Source organism: Oncorhynchus gorbuscha, linkage group LG01 (assembly GCF_021184085.1).
Source record: "Oncorhynchus gorbuscha isolate QuinsamMale2020 ecotype Even-year linkage group LG01, OgorEven_v1.0, whole genome shotgun sequence".
Taxonomy (NCBI): domain Eukaryota; kingdom Metazoa; phylum Chordata; class Actinopteri; order Salmoniformes; family Salmonidae; genus Oncorhynchus; species Oncorhynchus gorbuscha.
The window spans coordinates 105,609,381-105,626,451 of NC_060173.1; the positions used below are offsets into that span (position 1 = coordinate 105,609,381).

General features: G+C 50.4%; 1 protein-coding gene across 1 annotated transcript in view; it reads left to right on the forward strand.

Moving 5' to 3' along the window:
• LOC124029264 (pleckstrin homology domain-containing family M member 3-like) overlaps window positions 1–17,071 on the forward strand; it is an 81,020-nt gene that overhangs the window by 38,333 nt on the left and 25,616 nt on the right. The window contains 3 exon segments of the mRNA XM_046341061.1: window positions 1,886–2,031; window positions 2,250–2,443; window positions 9,478–9,541. Of these exon segments, the coding sequence (XP_046197017.1) occupies window positions 1,886–2,031; window positions 2,250–2,443; window positions 9,478–9,541 (404 nt within the window).

Below are 17,071 nucleotides of genomic sequence, written 5' to 3' on the forward strand. Positions count from 1 at the left end.
AATCAGGAAGGCTGATCTCAATGCTCAATCAGGAAGGCTGATCTCAATGCTCAATCAGGAAGGCTGATCTCAATCAGGAAGGCTGATCTGAATGCTCAATCAGGAAGGCTGATCTCAATCAGGAAGGCTGATCTCAATCAGGAAGGCTGATCTCAATGCTCAATCAGGAAGGCTGATCTCAATGCTCAATCAGGAAGGCTGATCTCAATGCTCAATCAGGAAGGCTGATCTCAATGCTCAATCAGGAAGGCTGATCTCAATGCTCAATCAGGAAGGCTGATCTCAATGCTCAATCAGGAAGGCTGATCTCAATCAGGAAGGCTGATCTGAATGCTCAATCAGGAAGGCTGATCTCAATGCTCAATCAGGAAGGCTGATCTGAATGCTTGTTTAACTTCATCAAGCAGTATAACCTAATTCACTCTGTTTCCTGTTCTACGGTCGTAGTGGATATGAATACAAACATATCATCAGCGTAGCATCTCGCTAATCTCCTCCTCTTATTAGCCATCAGCTGAATGTCATTTACCTATTTACCTTTAGCCTATAAGCACGGCACAATAAAGCATGTTTGCTTTTGTCACGTTTCACATTCCTGTCTCAACCAATGGGTGTAAGTGTTGATGTATTTATATGTCAACTTGTCCATGTTCTCTCACTTCCTGTTTTTCAGCAACAGTCTAGGACAACCCTCCGCGCCCCCCGCCCCCCCAAGCTATAATAACCTGAAGGACCATTACTGAACCTCCTTTCCCCCAGCAGGGGGGGTTTCGATACCAGCTGCCCAGCAGAAGGCTACCTGCCATCAGCATCTGGCTCCAAGGAGACGAGGCCATACCCCAAACTATTTAATAAAATTCCATATTGCATTCTGTCTCTGTTGTCCATTCAGTTAATTAAGCCTGTACTCGATTGCATAAGGTTAATTCTGAACCTCTCTCCGGTCCAGATCGGCTGTTCTGATAGTTGCTGTTGGTGTGTTATCCTCTGCTTTTTCTCTCCTCCGTCTCTTTCCTTCTTTCTCTCTATCCACGTCTGATCTCTTCCCCGTCTCGTGTCTGTGAAGTACAGAGGCAGGCGCTACGCTCCACCCAAAAAGACAAAAGAGCGTGCAAGTCCGTATCCGTCTGCGCTCCTTCCCCCTCTCCCTCCATTACCTTCTCCATCTCCTTCTTCCCTTGTTCCTTTCTTCCTCCGTGGCGTCCTGGGCCCCGTCCCTCCCAGATCGTCCTGGGGATAAGGGACACCTGCCGTTGCCGCGGTCACCTGTTTGGGTTCTGAGCGTGGCCCATGGCGTGGGCCCAGAGTGTTTGGGGGAGCGCAGACAGGAACAACAAAGAGACCAAGACAAAGCAGAGTTTTCAGAGGATAGCAGCACTACTGAAGGACATCAATAGAAGCCTAGGATCTTTCCTTTCTACTGTTTTCTAAGACAGTAGAGCATTGAATTACCCTCTTATTGTGACTACAGGGAGGAGTGGGGAAATCTCCGCTTCAACTCGGTTGGAGGGATTCACTGAACGGGATGTTTTTGGAAGTCCTTGTAGTTCTAGATGTTGGTTTGCTTGGTTGCAAGTGGTTTGTGTGGCATTGAGAGAGAGGTACATATGAAAGTCTTGCAGACTGGGACTCTAATCATTAACCATGGCAAATCTGTTTTTCTGTCTCCTGACCTTTGACCTGTGGAGGTCAACAGCCGCTCAATCGTTGACCTGCATGGCTGTTGCAACGTCTAATAACAGCTAATAAATTAGGGACTTCATCACTCACCTTTTTGAATTCTAGATACAGAGAGTGTTTGGTGGTTTAGTTTATCTGTAGACCCATACACTCATTCACACACACACACTCCCTCACCCAGTATCTCCTCTCTATCTCTGTGCAGGGTGTCAGAAGCCAGTAGGATTGTCGCGGGGCAAGGCCAAGGTGTGTTACTACAGTGGCTGGTACTACTGCCAGAGCTGTCACCAAGACAACCTGTTCCTCATCCCTGCCCGCCTGCTGCACAACTGGGACACCAACAGACACAAGGTGAGATTGGTGATGTTCTAAACACGTCTGAGTCATTTACCAGAGTGACTTGTATGTGTTCATATCCACTCGCACGCAACATATTCAGAAACCTACAGGAAAATTCTGAAACACCCAGTGAGTGAGAGTTTTAGTTATGTACACTTCTGAAGTTAGGATTTGACCTTACACACACACACACACACACAGCCCACCTCTCCTCTCCCTATTCTGTCCAGGTGTCCAAGCAGGCCAAGGAGTTCCTGGAGTTTGTTTATGAGGAGCCCCTGCTGGATGTGCAGCAGTTGAACCTGTGTCTGTATGAACACTGTGGGGGCCTGGCTGCAGTCCTACGCCTGAGACAGCAGCTCCAGTCCCTCAGAGCATACCTGTTCAGCTGCCACGCCGCCGTGGCCGAGGACCTCCGGAGAAGGTGAGAGGGGAGGGGAGGGGAGAAGAGGCTGTATGGAGTGTGAGGGGAGGGGAGGGTAGAAGAGGCTGTATGGAGTGTTAGGAGAGGGGAGGGGAGAAGAGGCTGTATGGAGTGTGAGGGGAGGGGAGGGTAGAAGAGGCTGTATGGAGTGTGAGGGGAGGGGAGGGTAGAAGAGGCTGTATGGAGTGTGAGGGGAGGGTAGAAGAGGCTGTATGGAGTGTGAGGGGAGGGGAGAGGAGAAGAGGCTGTATGGAGTGTGGGGGTGTGGGTAGAAGAGGCTGTATGGAGTGGGGGGGTTGGGTAGAAGAGGCTGTATGGGTATGGAGGGTAGGGTTGAAGAGGCTGTATGGAGTGTGAGGGGAGGGGAGGGTAGAAGAGGCTGTATGCAGTGTGAGGGGAGGGTTGAAGAGGCTGTATGGGGGTTAGAAGCTCCAGTCCTTCAGAGCATACTTGTTCAGCTGCCTTGCTGATATCACCGAGGACCTCTGTAGAAGGGGAGGGCTGGACAGGGGGAGGGGTAAGGACAAGGGCTGGACAGGGGGAGGTTTAAGGACGAGGGAGGGATGGACAGGGGAGGGGGAGGGATGGACGAGAGGGGGATGAGGTATGAGTCATCAAGGCCTTGATTGTTAATTAAATCCATTTTGACTAGAGATGAATATGGTTGTCAATGGGCAAGATGTTGGGGGATGAGACGGTGAAAGGGTGACGCAGTACCATAGCAGGAAGATGAAGGAGGAACACAGAGAATGGTTTTATGAGACTGGAAACATCAAAGTACGCTTTCAAAAAGCACATGAACATAATGGAGAAGTATGGAATGGTAATTGTATGTCTGATGTCCATTGAAAGCACCTTTTGTTGACTTGATTCCTAGTCCATGTTAAGCATGAATGTGTGAAGTGTAGCCTGAAGGCTCCTCTGAGGCCAGTATGTGAGTGTATGATGGGAATGTGTTTATGTGAGGGTGCCCAGACTTAAAGGCCTGTCTCTGGGGTGATGGACACTCTCTGACTCTCCCTAACCCCCTCCTCAACCTCCACACACACTAGCTCTGTTTGATACATCAACACTCAACATGTCTGTGAAAACAGTGTTCTCTGGTCAGTCAATTTGTAATTGAGAAGCTAAGTTCCCCCATCAATTCCTGTCATTCAAAAAAATATATACAGTTGAAGTCAGAGGTTTACATAGACCTTAGCCAAATACATTTAAACTCAGTTTTTCACAATTCCGGACATTTAATCCTAGTACAAATGCCCTGTTTTAGGTCAGTTAGGATCCTCACTTTATTTTAAGAATGTGAAATGTCAGAATAATAGTAGAGAGAATGATCTTTTCAGCTTTTATTTCTTTCATCACATTCCCAGTGGGTCAGAAGTTGACATACACTCAATTACTATTTGGTAGCACTGCCTTGAAATTGTTTAACTTGGGTCAAACGTTTCAGGTAGCCTTCCACAAACTTCCCACAATAATCTGGGTGAATTTTGGCCCATTCCTCCTGACAGAGCTGGTGTAACTGAGTCAGGTTTGTAGGCCTCCTTGCTCGCACACAATTTTTCAGTTCTGCCCACACATTTTCTATAGGATTGAGGTCAGGGCTTTGTGATGGCCACTCCAATACCTTGACTTTGTTGTCCTTAAGCCATTTTGCCACAACTTATGCTTGGGGTCATTGTCCATTTGGAAGGCCCATTTGCGACCAAGCTTTAACTTCCTGACTGTTGTCTTGAGATGTTGCTTCAATATATCCACATAATTTTCCGTCCTCATGATGCCATCTATTTTGTGAAGTGTACCAGTCCCTCCTACTGCAAAGCACCCTCACAACATGATGCTGCCACCCCCGTGCTTCACGGTTGGGATGGTGTTCTTCGGCTTGCAAGCCTCCCCATTTTTCCTCCAATTATAACGATGGTCATTATGGCCAAACAGTTCTATTTTTGTTTCATCAGACTAGAGGACATTTCTCCAAAAAGTACGATCTTTGTCCCCATAAACCGTAGTCTGGCTTTTTTATGGTGATTTTGGAGCAGTGGCCTTGCTGAGCGGCCTTTTAGGTTATGTCGATATATGACTTGTTTTACTGTGGATATAGATACTTTTGTACCTGTTCCCTCCAGCATCTTCAAGGTCCTTTGCTGTTGTTCTGGGATTGATTTGCACTTTTCGCACCAAAGTAGTTCATCTCTAGGATACAGAACTCGTCTCCTTCCTGAGCGGTATGACGGCTGCGTGGTCCCATGGTGTTTATACTTGCGTACTATTGTTTGTACAGATGAACGTGGTACCTTCAGACATTTGGAAATTTCTCCCAAGAATGAACCAGACTTGTGGAGGTCTACATTTTGTTTGCTGAGGTCTTGGCTGAGACGAATGGAGAGAGTGGGGCTCTGAGACGCTCCTACTCCACACACACCCTGGGCTACAGAGTTATCCCAGCTGGTTGTCGGAAGGGGAAGAAGGCCGTGGTGTTTACGGCAGTGTTGGTGACCCCGGAGTGCTCCTCTCTCGCTAGAGACCCTGTTTACCACTACACCATTAGCGCTCGGCGACTAACGCCCTGCCCTTCAAAACACTGCAGGATTAATGAGGCCGGTGGTGCTAAACCCTTCTCCCGGCCAACCATGGACCCTCTATTGGCCAACCATGGACCCTCTATGGGCCTACCATGGGCCATGGACCATGGACCCACTATGGGCCTACCATGGGCCATGGACCATGGACCCACTATGGGCCTACCATGGGCCATGGACCCTCTATTGGCCTACCATGGACCCTCTATGGGCCAACCATGGGCCATGGACCATGGACCCACTATGGGCCTACCATGGGCCATGGACCCTCTATTGGCCTACCATGGACCCTCTATGGGCCAACCATGGGCCATGGACCATGGACCCACTATGGGCCTACCATGGACCCTCTATTGGCCTACCATGGACCCTCTATGGGCCAACCATGGACCCTCTATTGGCCTACCATGGACCCTCTATGGGCCAACCATGGGCCATGGACCATGGACCCACTATGGGCCTACCATGGGCCATGGACCCTCTATGGGCTTACCATGGACCCTCTATGGGCCTACCTATGGCCATGGATCAGCCATGGGCCTACCATGGGCCATGGACCCTCTATGGGCTTACCATGGACCTTCTATGGGCCTACCATGGGCCATGGACCCTCTGGGCCTACCGTTGGCCAACCATGGACCCTCTATGGGCCTACCGTCGGCCTGGAGGGGGCGCTGAGGAGGCCTGTCACGGCCATCACCGCCCGCACTGATCTAACACACACCTCTGAACCCCACGGATGTACCACACACATAAGGATGCACACATAGTACACGTTAGACACACAGATCTGCAGCATACGTGTGGATAGTCGGAACGCACACACACATGCACATATGAACACAGGCAGTCATTTATACTGTTTAAAGACATGGTTCTGTACTACAGTCATATACTGTTTAAAGACATGGTTCTGTACTACAGTCATATACTGTTTAAAGACATGGTTCTGTACTACAGTCATATACTGTTTAAAGACATGGTTCTGTACTACAGTCATATACTGTTTAAAGACATGGTTCTGTACTACAGTCATATACTGTTTAAAGACATGGTTCTGTACTACAGTCATATACTATTTAAAGACATGGTTCTGTACTACAGTCATATACTATTTAAAGACATGGTTCTGTACTACAGTACTACAGTCATATACTGTTTAAAGACATGGTTCTGTACTACAGTCATATACTGTTTAAAGACATGGTTCTGTACTACAGTCATATACTATTTAAATACATGGTTCTGTACTATAGTCATATACTGTTTAAAGACATGGTTCTGTACTACAGTCATATACTGTTTAAAGACATGGTTCTGTACTATAGTCATATACTGTTTAAAGACATGGTTCTGTACTACAGTCATATACTGTTTAAAGACATGGTTCTGTACTATAGTCATATACTGTTTAAAGACATGGTTCTGTACTACAGTCATATACTATTTAAAGACATGGTTCTGTACTACAGTCATATACTGTTTAAAGACATGGTTCTGTACTACAGTCATATACTGTTTAAAGACATGGTTCTGTACTACAGTCATATACTATTTAAAGACATGGTTCTGTACTACAGTCATATACTGTTTAAAGACATGGTTCTGTACTACAGTCATATACTGTTTAAAGACATGGTTCTGTACTACAGTCATATACTATTTAAAGACATGGTTCTGTACTATAGTCATATACTGTTTAAAGACATGGTTCTGTACTACAGTCATATACTGTTTAAAGACATGGTTCTGTACTATAGTCATATACTGTTTAAAGACATGGTTCTGTACTACAGTCATATACGCTCTAATAGCGTTTCAAACTTTACTCGCTCTGAGCCTTGGGGTGGTTGTTTACCTTGTTCTGCATGGGTAACGCTGCTTCGATGTGGTGGCTGTTGTCGTTGTGTTCCTGGTTCGAGCCCAGGGAGGAGCAAGGAGAGGGACGAAAGCTATACTGTTACACTGGCAATACTATAGTGCCTATAGGGGCGGCAGGGTAGCCTTGTGCTTAGAGCGTTGGACTAGTAACCAAAAGGTTTCATGTTCAAATCCCCGAGCTGACAAGGTACAAATCTGTCGTTCTGCCCCTGAACAGGCAGTTCAGGCCGTCATTGAAAATAAGAATTTGTTCTTAACTGACTTGCCTAGTTAAATAAAGGTAAAAAAAAAAAAAAATAAGAACATCCAATAGTCAAAGGTTAATGAAATACAAATGGTATAGAGGGAAATAGTCCTATAATTCCTATAATAACTACAACCTAAAACTTCTTACCTGGGAATATTGAAGACTCATGTTTAAAGGAACCACCAGCTTTCATATGTTCTCATGTTCTGAGCAAGGACCTTAAACATTAGCTTTCTTACATAGCACATATTGCACTTTTACGTTCTTCTCCAACACTTTGTTTTTGCATTATTTAAACCAAATTGAACATGTTTCATTATCTACTTGAGGCTAGATTGATTTTATTGATGTATTATATTAAGTCAAAATATGTGTTAATTCAGTATTGTTGTAATTGTCATTATTACAATAACATGTTTTTTTTAATCGGCCGATTTAATTGGTATTGGCTTTTCTGGTCCTCCAATAATCGGTATCGGTATCTGCGTTGAAATATCATATCGGTCGACCTCTAGTCTTGATTATGGAACAGGTTGCAGCTGGTGGGGATCTGCTCTGCCTCCAGCACACCTGTCTCTACTCACACAATCAGAAACACCCACACAGAGAGGGAGAGAGCACTGGGGGAGTGGCGGCAGGTTAGGGAGACACGGGATGAGAAGTAGAGGGCGTGGAAGGGACAGATGTAACTCACGTATACAGTATATGCACTCAAATTCACATTCATATAGATACTACTACCCCTTCCCACAAAGGTTTCCATGGTATCTGCATAGAGCTGTGTGTCCGTCCCTCTACACTCCCAGGAGAGGCATTGGAGCTGTGTGTCCCTTCGGTGTTAATGCAGAGAGGGACAGCATGGTGTTATTAGTGCAGAGAGGGACAGCATGGTGATATTAGTGCAGAGAGGGACAGCGTGGGGTTATTAGTGCAGAGAGAGACAGCGCAGGTTTATTAGTGCAGAGAGGGACAACGTGGGGTTATTAGTGCAGAGAGAGACAGCGTGGGGTTATTAGTGCAGAGAGAGACAGCACAGGTTTATTAGTGCAGAGAGGGTCAACGTGTGGTTATTAGTGCAGAGAGAGACAGCGTGGGGTTATTAGTGCAGAGAGAGACAGCGTGGTGATATTAGTGCAGAGAGAGACAGCGTGGGGTTATTAGTGCAGAGAGAGACAGTGTGGGGATATTAGTGCAGAGAGAGTCAGCGTGGGGATATTAGTGCAGAGAGAGTCAGCGTGGGGATATTAGTGCAGAGAGAGACAGCGTGGTGTTATTAGTGCAGAGAGGGACAGCGTGGGGTTATTAGTGCAGAGAGAGACAGCGTGGTGATATTAGTGCAGAGAGAGACAGCGTGGGGTTATTAGTGCAGAGAGAGACAGCGTGGGGTTATTAGTGCAGAGAGGGACAGCGTGGGGTTATTAGTGCAGAGAGGGACAGCGTGGGGTTATTAGTGCAGAGAGAGACAGCGTGGGGTTATTAGTGCAGAGAGGGACAGCGTGGGGTTATTAGTGCAGAGAGGGACAGCGTGGGGTTATTAGTGCAGAGAGGGACAGCGTGGGGTTATTAGTGCAGAGAGAGACAGCGTGGGGTTATTAGTGCAGAGAGAGACAGCGTGGGGTTATTAGTGCAGAGAGTCTATATGATCCCATCTCTCGCCCTCTCCATCTTTCACTCCAACTCCCACCTCTCTGTCTCTTGCTATGTCACTTTGTGGATCCTTGAACTGTAACGTGAGCTGGTGTGGGTGAGTGTGTGTGAATTACTGTGTGTGTGTAGGTTTGGTAGAGAGTGTTGTGCAGAGGGCTATAATAGCGAGCCTGATGAGACGGAGAGAGCAGAGAGAGACCTCCACTTCGCTCCATTATAAGGCAGAGAGCTTTTAAACACCCATTCCCCTTCTGCCCCAGCCCGACTCTCATTCTATTGAATTAACCCCCATTTTCTCTGCAATTTGGCACCGCCGTTACCATGGTTACACAGGCACTATCATGGTCCGTGTGTGTGTTTATGTGTTACATGACTCATCGTGTACATTTTGTTATCGTCCTTTATGAATCTCAACATGAACCTCACATCTCCTTCCTGTCATGTTTTAATATATGATAAACCATTTCACCAGCGTTGCTGTTCCAGGTCAGTACAGTGAGAGACAATGACACACACCATTGAATTCTACTTTTTATTGGTGGGACCACCCATACACACAGTGCTGTAAGTCTGCTCAATGGCATATAATATTACACTTTCTGAAAGGATCTGACTTATGCTTCTAAGAAAATTGCATAACTAAAATGGTCAAAATGTTGGTCTTTCTCTCTCCCCTTAAGGATCTTCCCCAGAGATTACCTACTGCAACATATCCACCTGTACTCACTGGCTGACCTGCAACAGGTAATACACACTACACACATACTGTATAGTGGACACACTTTCAAACATCAGACTGTTACAGGCACACTAATACACACTCATATATATACTGTGTTATATTTAAGCAGTCAGGTGTGGTATATGGCCAATATATCACGGCTAAGGGCCGTTCTTATGCATGACGCAACGCGGAGTGCCTGGATACAGCCCTTAGCCGTGGTATATTGGCCATATACAACAAACCCTCAAGGTGCCTTATTTCTATTATAAACTGGTTACCAACATAATTAGAGCACTAACAAGAAATGTGTTGTCATACCCGTGATATATGGTCTGATATACCACGGCTGTTATCCAATCAGCATTCAGGGTTTGAACATTCAGTTTACACGTGTCAGGACAATGCATGGCTGCTCGGACTCAGACAGGCATGTGGAGCTAAAGCAGTCCCTCCCAGTGAAGAGGTGCTCTGTCTCTGACACCTCAACCTGCTAGCACACTAGGCACTGGGAGAAGAGCTCACAGTCTGAGAACAAATTGTCCTTTGCCAGTTACAGTGGGGAGAGTTTCCCTCGGCCCTCGTTACAGTGGGGAGAGTTTCCCTCAGCCCTCGTTACAGTGGGGAGAGTTTCCCTCGGCCCTCGTTACAGTGGGGAGAGTTTCCCTCGGCCCTCGTTACAGTGGGGAGAGTTTCCCTCGGCCCTCGTTACAGTGGGGAGAGTTTCCCTCGGCCCTCGTTACAGTGGGGAGAGTTTCCCTCGGCCCTCGTTACAGTGGGGAGAGTTTCCCTCGGCCCTCGTTACAGTGGGGAGAGTTTCCCTCGGCCCTCGTTACAGTGGGGAGAGTTTCCCTCGGCCCTCGTTACAGTGGGGAGAGTTTCCCTCGGCCCTCGTTACAGTGGGGAGAGTTTCCCTCGGCCCTCGTTACAGTGGGGAGAGTTTCCCTCGGCCCTCGTTACAGTGGGGAGAGTTTCCCTCTGCACTCGTTACAGTGGGGAGAGTTTCCCTTGGCCCTCTCACTAGCAGTTTCTAGGCTGTTATGAAGGCATGAATAACTGTTATTGGGATGAGGGTTACTTTGGTTTGGCGTAATCGCTTGCCTCTCTCTCCCACCCCTTCTCTCTGATCCCCCTCCCCCAACCTGGAATTCTTCCACACTACTACTCTCCCATATCTTCCACCTTCCCCACCCAGCCCCCTCTGCACCACCCAACCTCTCTCCCTCTCCCCTTCATGTTCCCCTCACCCTGGCCCGCTCACTAATTACAGACATTCAGAATCAACAAGCAGAAAAACTAGTGTGTTAAAGTCCACCATTCTTCCCTACATCCCCAGGCCTGACACTCTTCTCCCGCTCTCTCTCGCGCTCGCTCTCTTTCTCTCTTTCCCTCACTCTCTTTCTCTCTATTCATCTCTCTCTATCATAGCTTACTCTCTCTCTCTGTGTCTTTCTCTCCCCTTCCCCTTTCTCTCTCTGTGTCTTTCTCTTCCCCTCCCCTTTCTCTCTGTGTGTCTTTCTTTCCCTCCCTTTCTCTCTGTGTGTCTTTCTCTCCTCCTCCCCTTTCTCTCTGTGTGTCTTTCTCTCCCCCTCCCCTTTCTCTCTCTGTGTCTTTCTCTTCCCCTCCCCTTTCTCTCTGTGTGTCTTTCTCTTCCCCTCCCCTTTCTCTCTGTGTGTCTTTCTCTCCTCCTCCCCTTTCTCTCTGTGTCTTTCTCTCCTCCTCCCCTTTCTCTCTGTGTCTTTCTCTCTCTGTGTCTTTCTCTCCTCCTCCCCTTTCTCTCTCTGTGTCTTTTTCTCCTCCCCCCTCTCTCTGTGTCTTTCTCTCCCCCTCCTCTCTCTCTGTGTCTTTCTCTCCCCTCCCTCTGTGTCTTTCTCTCCCCCTCCCTCTCTGTGTCTTTCTCTCCCTCCCCTCTGGTGTCTTTCTCTCCCCCGCTCCTCTCTCTCTGTGTCTTTCTCTCCCCCGCTCCTCTCTCTCTCTGTGTCTTTCTCTCCCCCTCCCCTCTCTCTGTGTCTTTCTCTCCCCCTCTCTCTCTCTCTCTGTGTCTTTCTCTCCCCTCCTCTCTCTCTGTGTCTTTCTCTCCCCCTCCCCTCTCTCTGTGTCTTTCTCTCCCCCTCTCTCTCTGTGTCTTTCTCTCCCCCTCCTCTCTCTCTCTGTGTCTTTCTCTCCCCCTCCTCTCTCTCTCTGTGTCTTTCTCTCCCCTCCTCTCTCTCTCTGTGTCTTTCTCTCCCCCCCCTCTCTGTGTCTTTCTCTCCCCCTCCTCTCTCTGTGTCTTTCTCTCCCTCCCCTCTGTGTCTTTCTCTCCCCCGCTCCTCTCTCTCTCTGTGTCTTTCTTTCCCCCTCCCTCTCTCTGTGTCTTTCTCTCCCCCCCCTCTCTCTGTGTCTTTCTCTCCCTCCTCCCCTCTCTCTGTGTCTTTCTCTCCCCCTCCCCTCTCTGTGTCTTTCTCTCCCTCTCCTCTCTCTCTGTGTCTTTCTCTCCCTCTCCCTCTCTCTGTGTCTTTCTCTCCCTCCCCTCTCTCTGTGTCTTTCTCTCCCCAGGCTCTGTGTCTTTCTCTCCCCCCCCTCTCTCTCTCTGTGTCTTTCTCTCCCCTCCCCTCTCTCTGTGTCTTTCTCTCCCCTCCCCTCTCTCTGTGTCTTTCTCTCCCCTCCCCTCTCTCTGTGTCTTTCTCTCCCCCTCTCTCTCTCTGTGTCTTTCTCTCCCCCTCCCCTCTCTCTGTGTCTTTCTCTCCCCCTCCTCTCTCTCTCTGTGTCTTTCTCTCCCTCCCCCTCTCTGTGTGTTTCTCTCTTCCCCTCTCTGTGTCTTTCTCTCCCCCTCCCCTCTCTCTGTCTTTCTCTCCCTCTCCTCTCTCTCTGTGTCTTTCTCTCCCCCTCCCCCTCTCTCTGTGTCTTTCTCTCCCTCTCCTCTCTCTCTGTGTCTTTCTCTCCCCTCCCCTCTCTCTCTGTGTCTCTCTCCCCCTCCCCTCTCTCTGTGTCTTTCTCTCCCCTCCCCTCTCTCTGTGTCTTTCTCTCCCCCTCCCCTCTCTCTGTGTCTTTCTCTCCCCCTCCCTCTCTCTCTGTGTCTTTCTCTCCCCCTCCCCTCTCTCTGTGTCTTTCTCTCCCCCTCCCCTCTCTCTCTCTCTCTTTGTGTCTTTCTCTCCCCCTCCCCTCTCTCTGTGTCTTTCTCTCCCCTCCCCTCTCTCTCTGTGTCTTTCTCTCCCCTCCCTCTCTCTGTGTCTTTCTCTCCCCCTCCCCTCTCTCTCTTTGTGTCTTTCTCTCCCCTCCCTCTCTCTCTCTGTCTTTCTCTCCCCCTCCCTCTCTCTCTCTGTGTCTTTCTTTCCCCCTCCCCTCTCTCTGTGTCTTTCTCTCCCCCTCCCCTCTCTCTGTGTCTTTCTCTCCCCTCCCCTCTCTCTGTGTCTTTCTCTCCCCCCCCCTCTCTCTGTGTCTTTCTCTCCCTCTCTGTGTCTTTCTCTCCCCTCCCCTCTCTGTGTCTTTCTCTCTCTCTGTCTCTGTCTTTCTCCCCCTCCCTCTCTCTGTGTCTTTCTCTCCCCTCCCCTCTGTGTCTTTCTCTCCCCTCCCCTCTCTGTGTCTTTCTCTCCCCCCCCCTCTCTCTGTGTCTTTCTCTCCCCCCGTCCTCTCTCTCTGTGTCTTTCTCTCCCCCGCTCCTCTCTCTCTCTGTGTCTTTCTCTCCCTCCCTCTCTCTGTGTCTTTCTCTCCCCTCTCTCTCTCTGTGTCTTTCTCTCCCCCTCCTCTCTCTCTGTGTCTTTCTCTCCCCCCCCCTCTCTCTGTGTCTTTCTCTCCCCCTCCTCTCTCTCTGTGTCTTTCTCTCCCCCTCCTCTCTCTGTGTCTTTCTCTCCCTCCTCTCTCTCTCTGTGTCTTTCTCTCCCCCGCTCCTCTCTCTCTGTGTCTTTCTCTCCCCTCTTTCTCTCTGTGTCTTTCTCTCCCCCTCCTCTCTCTGTGTCTTTCTCTCCCTCCCCCTCTCTCTCTGTGTCTTTCTCCCCCGCTCCTCTCTCTCTCTGTGTCTTTCTTTCCCCCTCCCCCCTCTCTCTGTGTCTTTCTCTCCCCTCCCTCTCTCTGTGTCTTTCTCTCCCCCTCCCTCTCTCTGTGTCTTTCTCTCTCCCCCCCTCTCTCTGTGTCTTTCTCTCCCTCTCCTCTCTCTCTGTGTCTTTCTCTCCCCTCCCCTCTCTCTGTGTCTTTCTCTCCCCCCCCTCTCTCTCTGTGTCTTTCTCTCCCCCTCCTCTCTCTCTCTGTGTCTTTCTCTCTCCCCCCTCTCTCTCTGTGTCTTTCTCTCCCCCTCCTCTCTCTCTGTGTCTTTCTCTCCCCCCCTCTCTCTCTGTGTCTTTCTCTCCCCTCCCTCTCTCTCTCTCTCTTTGTGTCTTTCTCCCCCTCCCCTCTCTCTCTGTGTCTTTCTCTCCCCCTCCCCTCTCTCTCTGTGTGTCTTTCTCTCCCCCCCCTCTCTCTGTGTCTTTCTCTCCACCTCTGTGTGTCTTTCTCTCCCCCTCCCCTCTCTCTGTGTCTTTCTCTCCCCCTCCCTCTCTCTGTGTCTTTCTCTCCCCCCTCCCTCTCTCTGTGTTTCTTTCTCCCCCTCCCTCTCTCTGTGTCTTTCTCTCCCCCCCTCCTCTCTCTCTCTGTGTCTTTCTCTCCCCCTCCCCTCTCTCTGTGTCTTTCTCTCCCCTCCCCTCTCTCTCTGTCTTTCTCTCCCTCTCCTCTCTCTCTGTGTCTTTCTCTCCCCTCCCCTCTCTCTGTGTCTTTCTCCCCCCCTCTCTCTGTGTCTTTCTCTCCCCTCCCCTCTCTCTCTGTGTCTTTCTCTCCCCCTCCCCTCTCTCTGTCTTTCTCTCCCCCTCCCCTCTCTCTGTGTCTTTCTCTCCCCCTCCCCTCTCTGTGTCTCTCTGTGTCTTCTCTCTGTCTTTCTCTCCCTCTCCTCTCTCTCTGTGTCTTTCTCTCCCCCTCCCCTCTCTCTGTGTCTTTCTCTCCCCTCCCCTCTCTCTGTGTCTTTCTCTCCCCTCCCCTCTCTCTCTGTGTCTTTCTCTCCCCCTCCCCTCTCTCTGTGTCTTTCTCTCCCCCCCCCCTCTCTCTGTGTCTTTCTCTCCCCCTCCCTCTCTCTGTGTCTTTCTCTCCCTCCCCTCTCTCTCTGTGTCTTTCTCTCCCTCCCTCTCTCTGTGTCTTTCTCTCCTCCTCTCTCTCTGTGTCTTTCTCTCCCCTCCCTCTCTCTGTGTCTTTCTCTCCCCCTCTCTCTGTGTCTTTCTCTCCCCCTCCCCTCTCTCTGTGTCTTTCTCTCCCCCCCCTCTCTCTCTGTGTCTTTCTCTCCCCCTCCCCTCTCTCTGTGTCTTTCTCTCCCCCCCCCTCTCTCTGTGTCTTTCTCTCCCCTCCCCTCTCTCTGTGTCTTTCTCTCCCCTCTCTCTCTCTGTGTCTTTCTCTCCCCCCCTCTCTGTGTCTTTCTCTCCCCTCCCCTCTCTCTGTGTCTTTCTCTCCCCTCCCCTCTCTGTGTCTTTCTCTCCCCCTCTCTCTCTCTCTGTGTCTTTCTCTCCCCCTCCCCCTCTCTGTGTCTTTCTCTCCCCCCCTCTCTCTCTCTCTGTGTCTTTCTCTCCCCCTCCCCTCTCTCTGTCTTTCTCTCCCTCTCTCTCTCTCTGTGTCTTTCTCTCCCCCTCCCCTCTCTCTGTGCCTTTCTCTCCCCTCCCCTCTCTCTCTGTGTCTTTCTCTCCCCCTCCCCTCTCTCTGTGTCTTTCTCTCCCCTCCCCTCTCTCTCTGTGTCTTTCTCTCCCCCTCCCCTCTCTCTGTGTCTTTCTCTCCCCTCTCTCTCTCTCTCTTTGTCTCTTTCTCTCCCCCTCCCCTCTCTCTGTGTCTTTCTCTCCCCCCCCTCTCTCTGTGTCTTTCTCTCCCCTCCCCTCTCTCTCTGTGTCTTTCTCTCCACCTCCCCTCTCTCTATGTCTTTCTCTCCCCTCCCCTCTCTCTGTGTCTTTCTCTCCCCCTCCCCTCTCTCTCTGTGTCTTTCTCTCCACCTCCCCTCTCTCTATGTCTTTCTCTCCCCTCCCCTCTCTCTGTGTCTTTCTCTCCCCCTCCTCTCTCTCTCTCTCTCTGTGTCTTTCTCTCCCCCTCCCCTCTCTCTGTGTCTTTCTCTCCCCTCCCCTCTCTGTGTCTTTCTCTCCCCCCCCTCTCTCTGTCTCTCTCTCTCTCTCCTCTCTCTGTGTCTTTCTCTCCCCTCCCCTCTCTCTGTGTCTTTCTCTCCCCCTCTCTCTCTCTGTGTCTTTCTCTCCCCCCCTCTCTCTCTGTGTCTTTCTCTCCCCTCCCTCTCTCTCTGTGTCTTTCTCTCCCCCTCCCCTCTCTCTGTGTCTTTCTCTCCCCCCCTCTCTGTGTCTTTCTCTCCCCTCCCCTCTCTCTCTGTGTCTTTCTCTCCCCCTCCCTCTCTCTCTGTGTCTTTCTCTCCCCCTCCCCTCTCTCTGTGTCTTTCTCTCCCCCCCCTCTCTCTCTCTTTGTGTCTTTCTCTCCCCTCCCCTCTCTCTGTGTCTCTCTCTCCCTCTCCCTCTCTCTCTCTGTGTCTTTCTCTCCCCCTCCCTCTCTCTGTGTCTTTCTCTCCCCCCCCTCTCTCTCTCTGTGTCTTTCTCTCCCCCTCCCCTCTCTCTCTTTGTGTCTTTCTCTCCCCCCCTCTCTCTCTGTCTTTCTCTCCCCCTCCCTCTCTCTCTCTGTGTCTTTCTTTCCCCCTCCTCTCTCTGTGTCTTTCTTTCCCCCCCCCTCTCTCTGTGTCTTTCTCTCCCCCTCCCCTCTCTCTGTGTCTTTCTCTCCCCCTCCCCTCTCTCTGTGTCTTTCTCCCCCTCCCTCTCTCTCTGTGTCTTTCTCTCCCCCCCTCTGTGTCTTTCTCTCCCCCCCCTCTCTCTGTGTCTTTCTCTCCCCCTCCCTCTCTCTGTGTCTTTCTCTCCCCCTCCTCTCTCTCTCTGTGTCTTTCTCTCCCCCCCCTCTCTCTGTGTCTTTCTCTCCCCTCTCTGTCTTTCTCTCCCTCTCCTCTCTCTCTGTGTCTTTCTCTCCCCCTCCCCTCTCTCTGTGCCTTTCTCTCCCCCCCCTCTCTCTCTGTGTCTTTCTCTCCCCTCCCCTCTCTCTCTGTGTCTTTCTCTCCCCCTCCCCTCTCTCTGTGTCTTTCTCTCCCCCCCTCTCTCTCTGTGTCTTTCTCCCCCCCCTCTCTCTGTGTCTTTCTCTCCCTCTCTCTCTCTCTCTCTGTGTCTTTCTCTCCCCCTCCCTCTCTCTGTGCCTTTCTCTCCCCCCCTCTCTCTCTCTGTGTCTTTCTCTCCCCCTCCCTCTCTCTGTGTCTTTCTCTCCCCCTCCCCTCTCTCTCTGTGTCTTTTCTCCCCCTCCCCTCTGTGTCTTTCTCTCCCCCTCCCCCTCTCTCTCTCTCTTTGTGTCTTTCTCTCCCCCCCCTCTCTCTCTGTCTTTCTCTCCCCCTCCCCTCTCTCTCTGTGTCTTTCTCTCCCCCTCCTCTCTCTCTCTCTGTGTCTTTCTCCCCCTCCCCTCTCTCTGTGTCTTTCTCTCCCCCTCACCTCTCTCTGTCTTTCTCTCCCTCTCCTCTCTCTCTGTGTCTTTCTCTCCCCCCC